General features: G+C 49.7%; 1 protein-coding gene across 2 annotated transcripts; it reads right to left on the reverse strand.

Annotated features, from left to right (window-relative positions):
- Positions 1–1,097: 1,097 nt before the first annotated feature.
- Positions 1,098–16,720, reverse strand: PLPPR3 (phospholipid phosphatase related 3). 2 transcript variants are annotated; one of them, XM_081895539.1, is made up of 8 exons: positions 16,086–16,720; positions 12,206–12,345; positions 10,849–11,034; positions 9,246–9,375; positions 6,760–6,955; positions 5,474–5,531; positions 3,885–4,058; positions 1,098–3,102 (listed from the first exon to the last, which is right to left on the reverse strand). In XM_081895539.1, exons 2-8 carry the CDS (start codon positions 12,278–12,280, stop codon positions 1,810–1,812), a joined length of 2,112 nt encoding a protein of 703 aa, XP_081751665.1. In that variant the 5' UTR covers positions 12,281–12,345; positions 16,086–16,720; the 3' UTR covers positions 1,098–1,809. The 2 variants fall into 2 exon arrangements, with proteins under 2 accessions (XP_081751665.1, XP_081751666.1); XM_081895540.1 differs by lacking the exon at positions 16,086–16,720 and adding an exon at positions 14,729–14,804.
- Between the last annotated feature and the right edge of the window lie 1,582 nt (positions 16,721–18,302).

Below are 18,302 nucleotides of genomic sequence, written 5' to 3' on the forward strand. Positions count from 1 at the left end.
TCCCTGGAAAATAGGGACCCTTGTGGGGGGTCTGCCCAGAAGCTTTCCTAACAACAAAGTCCAAAGAAAGGACAGCCTTTTCCACTAGCAACGATTAGGCACTTGCTTAAAAATGCAATTCCGTCAAATTGGTGGAAACCATGGCTAGTTCATCTTTCAGGAAACTCCCTCGCTTGAGCAGGAAGAGGATAAATTATGGATAATCGTTAAAGGGGTATTCAGTTTTCGGCAGCGAGGGCATTCCTGGTTTACTTAAACTTCCTAAACCTGCCTTGTTAACCTGACATCCTTTTGGATGTCGCCGGACTCCGAATCCCATCGGCAGGAGTCTAAGAACATCTGGAACCAAGTTAAGGTAACATCTGGTTGTCTATAGCAGGCTTCCTCAAACTCGGCCCTCCAGATGTTTTGGGACTACAACTCCCATCCAGTGGTCAGGGATGATGGGAATTGTAGTCCAAAACATCTGGAGGGCCGAGTTTGAGCCTGGTCTATAGGAATACGGGATTTCACGGTAGCAACTTCCAATTTTGACGTCTCGGTAACGTTGCATCTTGAAATTGAGCCCCACTCCTCCCTCCCCATCCCGACCCCCAAGTTAATAAACCCATCTCATGCGAAGAGGGGGTGCCGCCCCCTCTACAACCCCAAAGGCCCCCCCATAAGGCTATACATTTTACATTCCCTCCCTACTCCAACCACTGAGCCATGCCACCCTATAAACCCTCATAATATGTATATCTCCCCATCACATTCTTAGGGGCATGACAGAATCTGCTCCAGAAGCCTCGTGACTAATAACGGCCGCCGTTTTTCCCCAGACAGGGCAACCGAGGTCTCCCCTACCCCGCTAGTGCTGCCTTCGCTTTGTGCCAATTTTGGGGGGAGGGCAGAATCCAGCGCCCCAAGAATGCCCCCTTCGCCTGCCCCAAACAAAACGTATCGGCCTGATAACTTCGGATGCTTGCTGGGGGGCCTGCCAAAAGCCAGAGCCCCCAAGGACAGGGGCAGTCTATCTCCAGAGACTAAATGCTTGGGGTAAACCACATCTGTCGCCTCCTAGTATAATCTGGAGAAACCCAGCCAGATGGTCGGGGTACAAATAATAAATTATTATTATAATCTCCTTGGCCGCTGCAGGGAAGAACAGACACGATGGACTCTTCTGTTCCCCCAGCACCCTAGCTGGACATCCTGTCTTTTCCCAATACTTTTATCATCCTCTTCTGTCTCTTTTGGGCACCCCAGGTATTTGCAGACTCCCTCCCCGCTTTCATTGGAGACAAATAAAATGTCTCTGAATCATCACCGGTAGGGAGGTGTCATCTAGCAAGCTAAATTACCCGCCCACCTTGACTTTCCAAATATGATACACCCTCCCAAAAATGCACGGGCTCCAGGGCGATGGGAGATCGTACCAAGGGGTACGGTTCTGCGTCCCTTCCGTAATGTTTAAACCACCCAACTCCAGGCTCCCCGCTCTGGCCAGCATTACAATCAGTAGTTACGGATAAATTACACTTGTCCTGAAAATCAACAGCACCGGTAATCTGTCAGGTATTTTTTTAAAAATCCCTTCAGCGGTCCCACAATGTCCCCGTGATAATCCAGAAGAGGGGCGGGCAATTCCTTAGCTAAAAAACAGCAGGAAATCCCAAATATTTGGTCCACAGAGCTTCCCCAAAGTAGACACTGGATCCCCGCTGTTCAACGCTTGGTAAATGGAGATCTTTGCCACAGAGATGGCAACCGAAATCAATTTTAATTTTGGAAACGTGGGGAGGAATCGTTCCCATCCCGTTTCGGCACCTAGTCTTTGAACCGCCGGTTGGCCTGCATCTTCTTGTAGAAGTTTTCCGTCTCCTCCGCCTGGCCGTCCTTCTCGCCGACCGTCAGGCTCGTCGGCTTGCGACGCAGCGTCGACTCGCGGCTGGGCCCCCCGAGCATGTTTTCTGCCGGGCTGGTCTCTCCGCCCCCCACTCCCGCCGCTACATTGATGGTGGCCACACTGCCGTACCGCGGCTCATCTTGCTCGATGTCGCTGACCGACGACCCCGGGGAGACGCCGGCGCTCTTGGCCGGCCGGAAGCCGCGGAAATCCTTGGCCATGTCGTTCAGCTCGTAAGTGTCCATCCCGTCCGGCACTTTCTGGGTGGCTTTCCATTCCCATGGCCCGTTCCCGGACGACAGGTGCACGACCGGATGGTGCGGGGCGTGCGCATCGATGGTGACGACGCTGGAGCTGTCCCGTTCCGACGGCGACCGGTACTGCGAGGAATCGGAGCTGGTGGACGATGAAGATGTCTCCGAGTGTTTGGGTGTCACCGAAACCATCCCTGGCTGCTTGGACATGGCGATAACCTGCATGAGGCGCGGTGGGTTGGCCACTCTCTGGGATGCCGACCCTTTCTCGGCCATCATCATCCATTTCGCCCGCACGGCCGAGCTGCTCTTGGGCGAAATGTTGGCCCCGGCGTTCGCCTGGCTTTCCTCGGGGATGTGGACCAGCTGGGTCGCTCCGGGTCTCGGCTGGATGAGGACCCGGGGACCCATGGCGGCGCGCTCGGCCGTCCGGGCCTGGACGGTGGGGTACAGCGACGGCGGGATATGTTCGTCATCCTCTCCGACCAAGCAATCGGAGCCGACCCGCCGGGCCACTTCCTCGGCCAAGGTCATCCCCCGGCCTTCGACGGACTTTTGCTTCCATTCGGTGATCAGCTGCTTGGACCGTGAGGCGTCCACGGGGACATGGATGGTCATGTGGCGCCGGGCGGGGTCATCCATCGAGGGCGTGTTGACCCTCGGCAGTGTGTTGCTGAAGGTGACCATGTTCTCTTTGCCCATGGGGCTGCGGGGGGCCAGGAGGTCCACGTCAACGCTGGCCCGCTTCAGGCTGCCCAGGGAGTTCTTCTCGCGCTGAACCTGACGGTTGATGCCCTCCAGCCGTGTCTGCGGGTTCAGCTCGTCGGTGCTGACCGACTTGTTCTGGTGGTAGACCGAGTCGTGGCCCCGCTGGGTCAGGGCCCTCAAAGCGTCCTTGGCGGGGGGATTGGACGGGGCCTTCTCAGCCGGAGCGCGGAAGTTGCCCACGGCGTGGTAGGCCTGTTTGAGGGCAGAAAATGACAGATGTTAAAGACTGGTGCTGGATTTACGTCTAAGCTAAACAAGCTACAGCTTAGGGCCCTGCTTTTCTGGGGGACCCCAAAAAAATTAAAGGGGGAAAAAACTAGATGTACATTTCCAAAATATAAGATTTAAAAAACAACAACCTCATCCCTCCTCATCCCTCTTTCCTTTTGTGTCATCTGCATGGCCTCTGTTGTTTCCTCCTACCGATAGGGAAGTGACTTAAGGACTCTAGATGGGCATGGGTAGGCAACCTAAGGCCCGGGGGCCGGATCCAGCACAATCGCCATCTCAATCTGGCCCACGGACGGTCGGGGAATCAGTGTGTTTTTACATGAGTAGAATGTGCCCTTTTATTTCAAATGCATCTCTGGGTTATTTGTGGGGCCTGCCTTGTGTTTTTCTACATGAGTAGAATGTGTGCTTTTATTTAAAATGCATCTCTGGGTTATTTGTGGGGCATAGGAATCCGTTCATAATTATTATTATATTTCAAAATATAGTCCAGCCCCCCACAAGGTCTGAGGGACGGTGGACCGGCCCCCTGCTGGAAATGTTTGCCGACCCGTTATAGAACTTGCCAGCACAAATTAGGAAGGATATTAATAAGCAATACATCCTCTCCTGCCTCCCTGAACATTCTCACGTGTTCGCCCACCCAGGACCCGACTCGCCGTGGACCTCTTGAGCTTGAGGTGTCCCCAAACCCCGTGTCCCCCCCAAAGTCCGGGAAAGGGGTCTTAGGAGAAGAGACTTGCCAGATAGGCTGCGATGCCGGACCCGATCAGGAAACCCACGTAGACATCGATGGGGTGGCTGCGGTACTGTGTGATCTGCGTCAGGCCGCAGATCCCGGCTGCGATGGCAAAGGCGAAGACCAGGATGGGTTTGAGGAGCTTGGTGCTGTCGGAGATGATGGAGTTGAAGTACATCTGCAAAGATTGACGGCGGGGGTCGTGAAGGCACTCTTTGAAACATAATAAAACATCACACTTTCCAAAAAAACAACTTCCCGGTCCAGGGCTGCCTTCAGATACTTTCTAAAAGTCAGGTAAATATCTCCTTGAGGGCATTCCACAGGGCGGGTGCCACCACCGAGGAGGCCCTGTTCTTGCTTCCCTGTAACTTAACTTCTGCCAGAGCTGGACCCCGGCGTCCGGGATGGATGATGGGGGGTGGAAATGCTATGGACTCATTGGGTCATGACTGTGTGCTCCTGTTGCGGGAGCACAGCTAAGGGGGCCACCACAATTAAGGTCCTGCCCTTCAACATTTGCCGCCGCGCCATGGAAAACAGGAAAGGCAGTTGGAAAAATGACAAAGTATACATGCTAAACTATTGAAAATGTAATTTTAGGAAGGAAACCCTGACAAAAGAACAGTGGCAAGAGAAATGGATGAACTACACAGAACTGGCAAAACGGACACACCAACTGTGAGATAAGGACAACTGTGACTTTAAAGAAGAATGGGAACTTTTCACAAATACAGTTAAGAAGAAGTATATTAATAGTGAAATGGTTATTAAGCTCCAACTTAAAATGGTTTTTGACGCATAACAAACTGAATAATGCAAACACATTTCTAAAGTTCCTTTAGGAACACAAAGACTCATCGTCTAGTCTCTAGAGTGAAACGTGAATTAGAAATAACTGCAGCAGCGAGAGGCAGAAAAAGAGGTTGATTCGTTAAGTTGATTTGTTAAGTTTTGGAAGATCAATAAAAATGATAACATGGTAGACAGATAATGTAAGGATGTGTATAATTTTATAACATGCAGAATATAAGATGTGCTGAGAAATCAGAGAGAGGAACTGAGGGAAGTCTCTGGGGGAGGGTTTGAGGGGGGTGATGAAAAAAGGGGGAAAATAATGAATATGATATGTTATGTTGAAATTGCTAATAAAAACATTTTAAAAAACAAGAACGTAATTTTAAAGATTGCAAAATTCGCCACCCTTGCTGCGAAGGCTTGAAACCGAAGCAGATTGGGGTGGGAGCCTTGTTGTAGCCCAATACAGTGGTACCTCTGGTTAAGTACTTAATTCGTTCCGGAGGTCCGTTCTTAACCTGAAACTGTTCTTAACCTGAAGCACCGCTTTAGATAATGGGGCCTCCTGCTGCCGCCGAACGCCAGAGCACGATTTCTGTTCTCATCCTGAAGCAAAGTTCTTAACCTGAAGCACCATTTCTGGGCTAGCGGAGTCTGTAACCTGAAGCGTATGTAACCTGAGGTACCACTGTACTCAACCCCACCCTAGCCTGGATCACAGAGTTGTTTCCCAGGAATCAGCAGCCGATTCTGATCATCCAGCCAGCGGATCGCGGCCGGGGACCGGGGACTCACCGACACGTAGACGGCGGCGAAAGCGGAGAGCGTGGCGTGTTGGGAAGGGAAGGTTTTCCTGGGGAAAGGAAAGGGAAAAAACGGAAACGTTATACAGGAGCAATTGCTACAGGCTGGGGTGCAGAGTGGGGGCGATTCGGGGGGCCCCCGCTTAGCTCCAGCGGGCGGCGGCGGTCACCACCGAATTTTTTTAAAAAAATACTTTTTATTGTCATTTTCCAAAAAAACCCACACAAAATAAAACAATCTTTACATTCATTCTTAAAGTCGTCTTATTTACATTGCGCTAAATCGCGCCTTCCCTCCCAGTTGCGGTTTTCATAATGCACATCTCCTCTTACATTTTCTTCCGCTTTTGTACATACATCACAGGAATTATCCTAATCCTGCCGTAGTTCTTAAACTTCTACAGTTCAGTTCTATATACGTCACAAATTTACTCCATTCTTCTGTGAACTTTGTCATTATTGCTAATTCAGCATATTCAAAAGGTTTTACCTGCCATTCCATGACTGTTGAAATCTCTGATGACTTCCATTTCTGTGCTACAAGGACTCTAGCTGCCACCACTGCATATTGAAATAACTGATGGTCTTCTTTTTTTATTTCATCCCCTATTAACCCTCCGGGTTTTTTTGGAAGGTGTATCTAAAAAGTTTATTTACAGTGGTGCCTGCCTCGCAAGACGAAATTAATTCGTTCCGCAAGTTTTTTCTTCTTGCGAGTTTTTCGTCTTGCGAAGTACGGTCTCCATAGGAATGCATTGAAAATCAATCAATGTGTTCCTATGGAGACCGTCCGGGGACAGGGGGGAAGCGCCACGCGCCTTCCCCTCTGTCCCCGGACCTGTTTTAAAGCAAGGGGCAGCAGGGAGAATTGCTTCTCCCCGTTGCCGCCCCTTGGTTCAAAAGGGGTCCGGGGAGAGAGGGGAAGACGCGCTGCGCTTCCCCGCTATCCCCGGAGCTTCCGGGGCAAGCTTCTTTTTGCGAAGCCCATAGGGAAATGCATCTTGCGAAGCGGCTAAGAAAACAAAAAACTCCTTCGTCTAGCGAGTTTTTCGTCTTCCGAGGTGTTCGTCTTGCGGGGTACCACTGTAATTCATTATATATCAGGTTCCAAAATCTCTTCATTTTCTCGCATAGCCACCACATATGATAATGGTCCCCATCTTTATTTTTACATTTCCAACAAACTTTGTTTCCCCTTTTGTACATTTTCGCCAATTTGACCGGGGTAATATATTACCCCGGTCACCACCGAATTTTGGAACCGCGTCCCAGCCTCACCTGGCCGAAAGGATGGCGTGCTGGTCTTGCCCCGAGCAGATATCCTGCGTGATGTAAGGATTGGCGTCACAGGAGATGCCCAGAAGGGTATAGTTGGGCTTGCAGACCGTCAGGAAGAACGGGGCATGGTACCCTGTGGCCAGCTGGATTACGTCCGTCACGAGGGCCGTGGCACAGAGACCGAAAACGTGGACACCTGCCGGGACATAAAATATTTGTTTCTCGCAGGGATGGAGCCCAGGGGCGCAAGCCTGGGCATGGAGTCCTTATCCAGCTCTCCAAACCCGTTTCTGGTGCCAAGCCAGGACCACAGACAGGGCCAGATTGAGGTTTGACGCGGCCCTCAGCTCCTGAAGGGAATGGGCCCCTGTCTATGTCCAGCTGTCCTTTGTCCGCAACAAATTGTCACTTTTTGTGTGTGTTGAATATATGTTACATGGTCATTTATGGACTTCACAGGTATCTCAGGACATTTGCACATCACAAAGGATGTGTTTTATCAAAGTCATCGTGGGACTGAAACACTGTTAAGAAGTATATTAATAGGTAAAGGGGTAAAGGGACTCCTGACCATTAGGTCCAGTCGAGACCGACTCTGGGGTTGCGGCGCTCATCTCGCTTTATTGGCCGAGGGAGCCTGCGTACAGCTTCCTGGTCATGTGGCCAGCATGACAAAGCCGCTTCTGGCGAACCAGAGCAGCGCACGGAAACGCCGTCTACCTTCCTGCCAGAGCGATACCTATTTATCTACTTGCACTGGTGTGCTTTCGAACTGCTAGGTTGGCAGGAGCAGGGACCGAGCAACGGGAGCTCACCCTGTCATTTGCGGGGATTTGAACCGCCGACCTTCTGATCGGCAAGTCCTAGGCTCTGAGGTTTAACCCACAGCGCCATCCGTGTCCCTAGTATATTAATAGTGAAGTGCAATTAAGAAGAAGTATATGGATAGTGAAATGATTGTGATGCTCCAACTCAAAATGGTTTTTGATGCATAACGAACTGAATAATGCAAACACATTTCTAAAGTTCCTTTAGGAACACAGTTTACAAAGACTCATCATCTGGTCTCTAGAAACTTGCCATAACATGAAATAAGTGCAGACGTATGATGCAAACTGCTAAGAATGATAAATAGCAGAATGTCGGCACCCTATATATAGAAAGGAGCAAACCAGTGATATTTTAGGGAGCAGGCGGGGCCCCTGACTTACACCATAGGAGCCCGCACAACACAAAACACTGTTGCTGCATGTAGGTTTTATTCTATTTGTTTTTTATTTTATATTTTGGAAATGTACATCCAGGTGTTTTTTCCCTTTAAATTTTTTGGGGGCCCCCAAGACAGTGAGGCCCTAAGTGAGAGCTTGTTTAGCTTAGACGTAAATCAGCTCAATAAGGTGGATGTCATTGAAATTCCTGTTTTGAAATGGACAATAGACCATGAGAGGAGGAGGGAGATAAATGGACTGGAAATTAGAGTGGATTTGGGCCGGAGGAATCTTGGACAAAGTGGACCGTGCTTAATTAAGAAGCAAAGGGAGACCATCTAATGAATGCAAACTATTAGGTTCTCGTGCATGCAGAAGGAAGGGAAGGGGGTTTATTTTAGGAATAATAATTATCGACCAATTGCGGTTTCACGAGCAACCACAGCTTTCGGAAGTGTTAAAATACAGCAAATGTAGGAATTGGCAAACGGGTAGCAGATGGGTAAGGATAATAGGTTAAAAATAACAAACAAAAATCCCTGCTAAGGATAAGGAATGGAAAGCGAATTAGAAATAACTGCGGCAGCAAGAGGCACAAAAAGAGGAAATTTTGGACTGAGTGTGGGAATGTTGAAAAACTGTATTGAATTAGTTTTGGCTTGTGGTTGATTCGTTAAGATTTGGAAAATCAATAAAAATGATTTGGCAAAGGGGGGTGGGAAAGGAAGGAGATGCTTTGCCAGTGAGCTACGGAGTTTTCTGCTTTTTGGGCTTCGGGAGGATGCTAAGAATTTTGTGTGTTTCTTTTTTGCAAGGCTGAATGAGAAGGGACAGACGGACAGTCTCTGCCCTGTGTATGCCCTGAAAAGTGGGGTTTTTTTGGGGGGGCTCAGAGGATGGGGAGAGGGACGCGGGTGGCGCTGTGGGTTAAACCACAGAGCCTAGGGCTTGCCGATCGGAAGGTCGGCGGTTCGAATCCCTGCGACGGGGTGAGCTCCCCTTGCTCGGTCCCTGCTCCTGCCAACCTAGCAGTTCGAAAGCATGAAGTGCAAGTAGATAAATAGGTACCACTCCGGCGGGAAGGGAAACGGCGTTTCCGTGCGCTGGTCTGGTTTGCCAGAAGCGGCTCAGTCCTGCTGGCCACATGACCTGGAAGCTGTACACCGGCTCCCTCGGCCAGTAAAGCGAGATGAGCACCGCAACCCCAGAGTTGGCCACGACTGGACCTAATGGTCAGGGGTCCCTTTACCTTTTACCAGAGGATGTGGACGAACTTACCCACGAACCGGACCGTCCTGCGGAGGAAGGAGTTGAAATTGCAGCCGCCTGCGTTGATGCTGCCCTCGGAGCTGGCGCGGCCCTTGACGTTGGACTGCAGGCAGTAGATGATGCCTTCGCCCACCATGATCTGAGAGGGAGGGAGGGAAGAGGGGCGGGGTCAGAGCAAGCCCCTCCCCTCCCGGCAACTTCTCCGCCAAGGTGGGCGGGGCTTGTTGACAAGGGATGGGAGGGGACGGAATAGGACGTCCCTATTTTCAGGGGAGAAACGTTGGAGGGGATGGAATAGGACGTCCCTGTTTTCAGGGGAGAAATGTTGGAGGGGATGGAATAGGACGTCCCTATTTTCAGGGGAGAAACGTTGGAGGGGATGGAATAGGACGTCCCTGTTTTCAGGGGAGAAACGTTGGAGGGGATGGAATAGGACGTCCCTATTTTCAGGGGAGAAACGTTGGAGGGGATGGAATAGGACGTCCCTATTTTCACAGGAGAAACGTTGGAGGGGATGGAATAGGACGTCCCTATTTTCAAGGGAGAAACGTTGGAGGGGATGGAATAGGACGTCCCTATTTTCACGGGAGAAACGTTGGAGGGGATGGAATAGGACGTCCCTATTTTCACAGGAGAAACGTTGGAGGGGATGGAATAGGACGTCCCTCTTTTCAGGGGAGAAACGTTGGAGGGGATGGAATAGGACGTCCCTATTTTCAGGGGAGAAACGTTGGAGGGGATGGAATAGGACGTCCCTGTTTTCAGGGGAGAAACGTTGGAGGGGATGGAATAGGACGTCCCTATTTTCAGGGGAGAAACGTTGGAGGGGATGGAATAGGATGTCCCTCTTTTCAGGGGAGAAACGTTGGAAGGGATGGAATAGGACGTCCCTATTTTCAGGGGAGAAACGTTGGAGGGGATGGAATAGGACGTCCCTCTTTTCAGGGGAGAAACGTTGGAGGGGATGGAATAGGACGTCCCTCTTTTCAGGGGAGAAACACTGGAGGGGATGGAAGAGGACGTCCCTATTTTCAGGGGAGAAACGTTGGAGGGGATGGAGGTATCCAACCCCCGAGTCATATGAAGGCAGGCCTGTATATTATTTTGTGGGTTTTTTTTGTTTAATGTTTCATTATGTTTTTATATATGTTGGAAGACGCCCAGAGTGGCTGGTGTCAGATGGGCAGGGAATAATAATAATAATAATAAGCTTTCGTGTGCATGCACACTTCTTCAGATACACACTGTGTGCATGCACACGAAAGCTCATACCAAGAACAAACTTAGTTGGTGTCTAAGGTGATACTGGAAGGAATTTTTTTTATTTTGTTTCAACTACAGCAGACCAACAAGGCTACCTACCTGTAACTAGAATAATAATAAGGTAAAAGGTAAAGGTAAAGGACCCTGGGACGGCAAAGTCTAGTCAAAGGCAACAACAACAACAACAACAATAATGTCCCTATTTTCATCCGAGAAACGCTGGTTGGGTGTGGGAAAGCAGGAATCTTTTCCGCAGTGTGGGACCCGTATCCACGACCCGCATCCTCCTCTACCGACTGTAGCTAGAATAAAAACCCAAGAGGGAAGGAGGGGCCGGAACGCTACTTACGGAGGCCGCGGGGGCCGCGAAAGCCAAGCTGAGCAGCATGAGCAATGGGATCATCTCTTCGTTGGTTTCCACGTAGGGCATGGAAAGGGCCCGGTCGTAGCACTGGAAGCCCACCTTGGCCGGCTTGAAGAGGTCCGTCAGCTCCAAGAAGTAGAGAGTCACAATCGAGGAAGCCACAATGGGCAGCTGGGAGACAAAAGGGAGGGGGGGAGAAGCAGGCGCTATATTTTGGGTAATGGTAAAGGGACCCCTGACCCATTAGGTCCAGTCGTGACCGACTCATCTCGCTTTACTGGCCGAGGGAGCCGGCGTACAGCTTCCGGGTCATGTGGCCAGCAGGACTAAGCCGCTTCTGGCGAACCAGAGCAGCGCACGGAAATGCTGTTTACCTTCCCGCCAGAGTGGTACCTATTTATCTACTTGCACTTTGATGTGTTTTTGAACTGCTAGGTTGGCAGGAGCAGGGACCGAGCAACGGGAGCTCACCCCATCATTGCGGGGATTCGAACCGCCGACCTTCTGATCGGCAAATCCTAGGGTTTAACGTCTGGGGTTGGATGTCCGGCTTCCGAAAAACATTTGAAAACCAGAACACTCACTTCTGGGGTTTCAGCATTTGGGAACCAAGGTCCCACTGTAAGCCTGATGGAATAATTTCGATGGCACCAAATACAGCGGTACCTTGGTTCTCAAACCTCATCCATTCCGGAAGTCTGTTTGACTTCTGAAATGTTCAGAAACCAAGGCGTGGCTTCTGATTGGCACAGGCGCACTGGAAACAATAGCCAACAGTTGTGTCGGACGTTCGGCTTCTGAAAAACGTTTGAAAATCGGAACACCCACTTTTGGGTTTTTGGTGTTTGGGAACCAAGGCATTTGGGAACCAAAGTGCCACTGTATATATCTTTCCCCAGAATGCTTTGGTTATCTTGCACGTCCACCAAATAAAGTTCTCCTAAACAAAAGATATAGGGACGCGGGTGGCACTGTGGGTTAAAACACAGAGCCTAGAACTTGCAGATCAGAAGGTCGGTGGTTCGAATCCCTGCGATGACGGGGTGAGCTCCTGTTGCTCGGTCCCTGCTCCTGCCAACCTAGCAGTTCGAAAGCACGTCAAAGTGCAAGTAGATAAATAGGTTCTGCTCCAGCGGGAAGGTAAACGGCGTTTCCATGCGCTGCTCTGGTTCGCCAGAAGCAGCTTAGTCCTGCTGGCCACATGACCTGGAAGCTGTACGCCGGCTCCCTTGGCCAGTAAAGCGAGATGAGCGCCGCAACCCCAGAGTCGGCCACGACTGGACCTAATGGTCAGGGGTCCCTTTACCTTTACCTGTATAGATGATGGAAAAGTTCTGCTTACCTCGACAAAGTAGAAGCAGGGAAGAAGAGTCATGCTGTCTTTCGGAGCCTTGGCCTTCTCCTTTGCCGAGATCATGGTGTCAGCGGTGGGGTTCAGAGGAATCTGGTGGGTCGGGGTCTCAGCCTAGGTCCTGCTCATCGCTGCCGCGGGACATCACAGAGCCAAAACAAGCAGGAGTTAAAATCACAGAATTGTAGAGCTGGAAGGGAACCCTAGTGGTCATTTAGCCCAACCCGTTTTGCCCGGCGCGGGACTCAAACCCACAACGATGAGCTTAAAAGTTTCATGCTGACCTATACCGGTCGGATCCAATTGAGCCCTACTCAGAGGAGACCTGCTGAAACCAACAAGACCAATAATTATAATTATACCCCACCCATCTGGCTGGGTTTCCCCAGCCACTCTAGGCGGCTCCCAACATAATATTAAAAATACCCAACATTAAAATCTTCCCTAAACAGGGCTGCCTTCTGATGTCTTCTAAAAGTCAGGTAGTTGTTTATTCCCTTGACATCTGGTGGGAGGGAGTTCCACAGGGTGGGAGCCACCACCGAGAAGGCCCTCTGCCTGCTTCCCTCTAACCTCACTTCTCGCAGGGAGGGAACCGCCAGAAGGCCCTCGGTGGTGGACCCAAGTGTCTGGGGTGGAAACACTCCTTCAGGGATACTAGGCTGAGGCTATTTAGGGCTTTAAACCTCAGCACCAACCCTTTGAATTGTGCTTGGAAACATTCTGTGAGCCAATGCAGATCTCTCAGGACCGTTAGCCGTTGATTCCGACGGGTCTACTCTGAACTTGACTAGCGATGGATCCAACCAGTTAAAATCCACAGGCGTGGCCAGACTGTAGGCATATTGATTTTGACAGGTCTACTCTGAACGGGACTGACATTGGATCTGACACTATTTAGATGCACGTCCCTTCTCTCCGCCCGTCCCCCCAGGTCCTATAGATTCACTGTCTGTCAAAATGACCCATTTAACACCCAAATCGATACCCGGAGTCCCAGCGGTCATAGCGGCGATCGCGGACCCTTAGTAAAAAGCGTGGGGGCTTATTGCAATCCTATTGGGGGGGCGGGGTTGTTGGCAGCATGCCACCAAGGGAAATGATCGCTTTCGGTACATACGAACATCCAAAAATTTGGCACCAGATTTAACAGACTACAAAATAACATTATATATTTGGTGCCCGGTGCCAGGTGTAAACACAAACTCACCCCTTATTAATACTTTACATTGACTTTTTTTAGAGTTTTAATATTTTAATTTTATATCTCTCACAGTCTTAAAAATACATTGTTTTCTATTCTAGATTTAATAGGGTACTTTATATATTATAATTTCCCATCTATCTCCATTACTAGGTCCCTATATGTAAGCCATATCACCTCCCTATTTATTTTTTTGATTGCCATTACCTCTGTTGGAGACAACCACTGTGGAGTCTTTTGTTCCAATGGGTCTTTATATTATTCCCACACTTTTGAAAGTGATCTCCTAATTATATGGTTGCAAAATCCTTTATGTACTTTCTCATGCCATAAATACGCATGCCATCCGAATCTATTATCATGCCCTTCCAGATCTAACATATCTGTATTTTCTTATTTAATCCACTCCCACATCCAAGGAACGCAAGCGGCTTCATAATACAGTTTAAAAAATGGAAAGGAGAAACCTCCTCTTTCTTTTCTTTCTTTCTTTTTCTTTCTTTCTTTCTCTCTCTCTCTCTCTCTCTCTCTCTCTCTCTCTCTCTCTCTGAAACATCTCTTGCCCAACATCTGTCTCGAAAGCCACAGCAGACAGCGTTCGAAATTAGCCAGGCGTATTTCGCACTCGGCTTTTGGCTGTTTGCCACCGAGTGAAGATTCTCGGACGCCAGGATGACACCTGACGCCTCTGCCATCTGGGGATCCTTGAAACTGGACTGTTTTCACACACTTAAGACCCCACCCTGTAGAATTCCATCTGTTATATTTTACTTGCACAATCGGAATGAATTTCAGGAACCGAAATTCTACTTCTGTGCAGCCTGAGCAGGACGAACGAACGGCGTTTTAGCGATTTGTTGCTGATTGCCTTCGCGTCCCCCCCTGCTCCACGTTGGGAAGAATATTCCCGTGTTACGAACGGTCCGTGTCGCCGTTAAGAAAAAGAGGTCGAATAGGCCAGAATATATGTGAACTGTCTCCCAAAGACCAGGATGGATTAGAACAAAACGGGGGGAAATAATATTTGATGGATGTGAAAGCGGAGAACCGATTTGAACAGTTATAGCGAAAAATGCAGAGATGTGTGAAATGTAAAACGAACCACGGAAAGAGAAGAAGTCGTTGGGTATTTTAAAGTTTGTAAAATGTTGATTTGGAATTGTAAAATTGGAAACTTAATAAAAGATATCTTTTTTAAAAAAATAGAAAAAAACAAGCTTTAAACGTGAAATACAGGTTTTTGTTGTTGTTGTTTAAAAAACGATTAAGCCCATATTGTCCATTGGAGAGAATGAATTTAAATAACTCACCCAGCAGTTATTTCACAGCTCCTGGGATTTTCCCAGAGCAAGGCGTCCTTCGTTATGAAATCCAGTCCCCTCCCCAGATCCCAGATCCAATCCTGGATTTACTTAGGGAGACGTGTGCACTCTGCACATGCTCTGAGTTGCTGCGTTCTTTATTATTTGTTCCGCACCTCTCCAGCTCAGATCCAGACCTGAGGTTTAGCTGCGTTTGTGCCATACCCCTGTTGAGTCTCTGTTGGCTACTTCTATAACATGGGATAACAAAAAAGGAGGAATATCAGTATCAACCCATTTTACAGAGGTGGCCAACTGAGGCTCAGAAATGGCAAACTTCTGACTCCAGGGCTCTTGTTGCAGAGGCAAAGAAAACATTGAAAGAGGATGCATCAAATGGCCGTAGAAATGTATTATTATTTTTTAAGTCAACCCAATAAGGGAAGTGTTTCAGGGTCCGTTTCCATCCAGCAATCCCAGTTTGAGAAATCCTACAAGGTCACAGCACCCTCTTGTACCAGCCCCTGCTACTCGCAGATAGACTTCATACACACATGGAGGTTCCATTTGGCAGCCGACACCAATAACGTGCATCTAAACTGCCCACTCCCTTTCGAAAGAAGGCGGAGAGCTCTCTGGTCAGCGGCCGAAATAAACCGATTCGTTCAGAAGGCGGGCAAGGAACCACCAACACCGGCATCTTGTGGCGGTGAGTTCCGAAGGAACCCGCAAACCCAAGGTGTGTGTGTTCCCGCCCTCCCCAGAGCTAATGGATGCTTTCAGAAGTTACAAGTGGCCAGACAGCTTCATCCATCCTTTTTAAAATAAAAAATCCCTTTTCCATTTCAAGGACCGAGAGGCTATAAGCGATCGATCGACTGATCATTAAAAATACTCATCGCAGCATAAAACGGGGTGTGTGTCTCTTGTTGGTTCTCAGACCATTTCCACCCCAAAACCCAAAGTGATGTGTGGCTGGGAATAATCGCCCTAATAATAATGGACTGTTCTGCGATTTATTTTCTCCTTTAATTTTTTGGGGTTGGATATTTTGCGGCTATTGTTCGGGGATGGGTTCTAATAGGACAATGCAAATGTCAGAGAGTGAGCTGGGGAGCGGGGGGGGGGAGAGAGATAGCCCCCTGCTTGCTTTTTTTAGGGGGGGGGGGTCTCATTGCAGTCAGCGTGACACAGAGTCCAAACCATCCCTTTGTTTGGAGACGCAAAATGGGGTGGGTATAGAGACGACTGGATTTGCATGCGAGCGAGAGAGAGAGAGAGAGAGAGAGAGGGATGATGGAGGCAGAAGAAAAGAAAGAAAACGAGGGGAGGAAAAACAGTTTTTTAAAAATAAAATCAAACTTACCTGCCCGGCGCATCTGCGAGGCACCCCCCCGATTTGCAGCTGGAAACGGGGCGGGGGCGCGCGCGCATCTAGGGAGCCGACCCTCTCCAAAAATATATAAAAATCTTATCTCGCCCCTTTTTGCCGCTCCGGGATGCAAAAGGACATTTCCATCGCCTCCTCTTGCTGGGATTAGTGGCGAAGGGGGTGCATGCTTTTTAAAAAAGGGGGGGTCTCCTTCCAGTTTTAGATTCCGCCCACCACCACCGGGGGGTTTTGGAGAAGAGCGAAAAAATAATCAATTCTCCTTTATCCTTGGTTAAAAAGGGTCTGAAATTAGAGAGGTTTTCAAAATCCGGGTGGGGGTGCGCGTGGGTTGGCACTGGAAGAATGACCACCTGCACCCCACCAAGGAGAGAGGGGGGGCGCTCAGGAACTGGGTGGGGGGGTTCAGACCGCCTCTCTTTCCCTGCGCTCTGCGCTAGCCAAAAATGGATAGCATGGTTTTCTCTCTTTCTCTCTTTCTTTCCCTCTTTCTCTCTCTAGCCCCAGCTCCTGCAAGCCTGAGCACAAAGGGGCGAAAAAGAGGAGGGGGGGCGCTGGTTTGATTTGTGGGGGGGGGGGGAGAGAGGCGGGGGAGGCGGTGGGTGGCGGCTCCTCCGCGCGCGCGTCTCTATCTAACCTCCGGTTTCCATAGAGAGCGCGGGGATGCCCGGGTGTCTGGGCGCAAAGAGCGCATCTCCAAATGCCAAAATTTGGGGTTGCGCGTTGTTTTGAGAGCGGGGAGGGTATGCTGGGGGGGGGGTTCTTTATGGGGGGAGAGATGGGCTCGTGAGCCACACCCTCCATCACTGACTGCGCAAGGAGGGGGGTCTCTCTGCACAGACTCAGCAACAGAAAATGCCAGGTCCCCCATCCGATTCTTTCTCGGTGAAAAAAAAACAGGTCCGGGGGCTTCAAACCCCCCCAGGCAGATTTTCCCCCGCCTTCTCTTTTAGTTTCCCTTAGAACAGGGCCAAATTTATTATTATTATTATTATTAGGGAGGAAACGGTTCCCCAGTCCTCGGGGAGGAAAGGGTGGGGTTAGCCCCTGAGCATAAGCAGAGTGCATCCCACCTACTTTCAAAAAAAAAAACCACACCCAGGCAATTATCAATTTGATAACCCTTGGGGAGGAAGGCGGGTAGTCCCTGAGCGTAAACAGAGTGCGTCCCATCCACTTAGAAACAAAAAAAATAATCAGGCAGTTATCACTTTGGTAAGCCTTGAGGAGAAAGGTGGGTAGTCCCTGAGCATAAGCAGAGTGCATCTCAGCCACTTTCCAAAAAAAAAACCCAGGCAATTGTCAATTTGATAACCCTTGGAAAGGAGGGTGGGGTAGCCCCTGAGCATAAACAGAGTGCGTCCCACCCAGTTTCCTAAAAAACCAGGCAATTGTCAATTTCATAACCCTTGGAAAGGAGGGTGAGGTAGCCCCTGAGCGTAAACAGAGTGCGTCCCACCCTCTTTCCCAACAAACCTGGCAATTATAAATTTCAAAACCCTGGGGGAGGAAGGTGGGGTAGCCCCTGAGCATAAACAGAGTGCATCTCACCCACTTTCCCCAAAAAACAGGCAAGAATCCATTTCGTAACCCTTGGGGAGGAGGGTGGGCAGTGGCGTAGCGTGGGTTGTCAGCACCCGGGGCAAGGCAAGTACCGTATTTTTCGCTCTATAACACCCACCCGACCATAACACGCACGTAGTTTTTAGAGGAGGAAAATCCGTAGGCATGCAACCCGTAGGCATTCCCTCCATAACACGCACAGACATTTCCCTTTACTTTTTAGGAGGAAAAAAGTGAGTGTTATGGTGCAAAAAATACGGTAATTTGCGCCCCCTAACCCATGGATTTGCGCCCCCTAACCCCTAGATGTTGCGCCCGGTGCGGCCGGCCCCCCCTGCACCCCCCATGCTACGCCACTGAGGGTGGTGTAGCCTTTTAAACCCACTTTTAAAAATATATTCAGGCAAGAATCCGTTTCTCCATCCTGGGGAGAAGTGGGTGGAAGTAGTCTCTGAGCATAGGCGGAGTAGTTCCAGCACAGAGAGAGCTAAATCCTATGGGAGCTGGTTTCGTTGTTTGTGAAGTACACCTGTTCCCGTCTTCAGGTTAACTGTACCTTGGGGGAACCGGAAGAAAAGGAGGGGTTGGGGCTGGGTTTATGCCCCCAAACCTGTTTTCACTACGAAGGGC

The sequence above is a fragment of the Podarcis melisellensis genome, assembly GCF_964234715.1.
Source record: "Podarcis melisellensis genome assembly, chromosome: 18".
Classification (NCBI taxonomy): Eukaryota; Metazoa; Chordata; class Lepidosauria; order Squamata; family Lacertidae; genus Podarcis; species Podarcis melisellensis.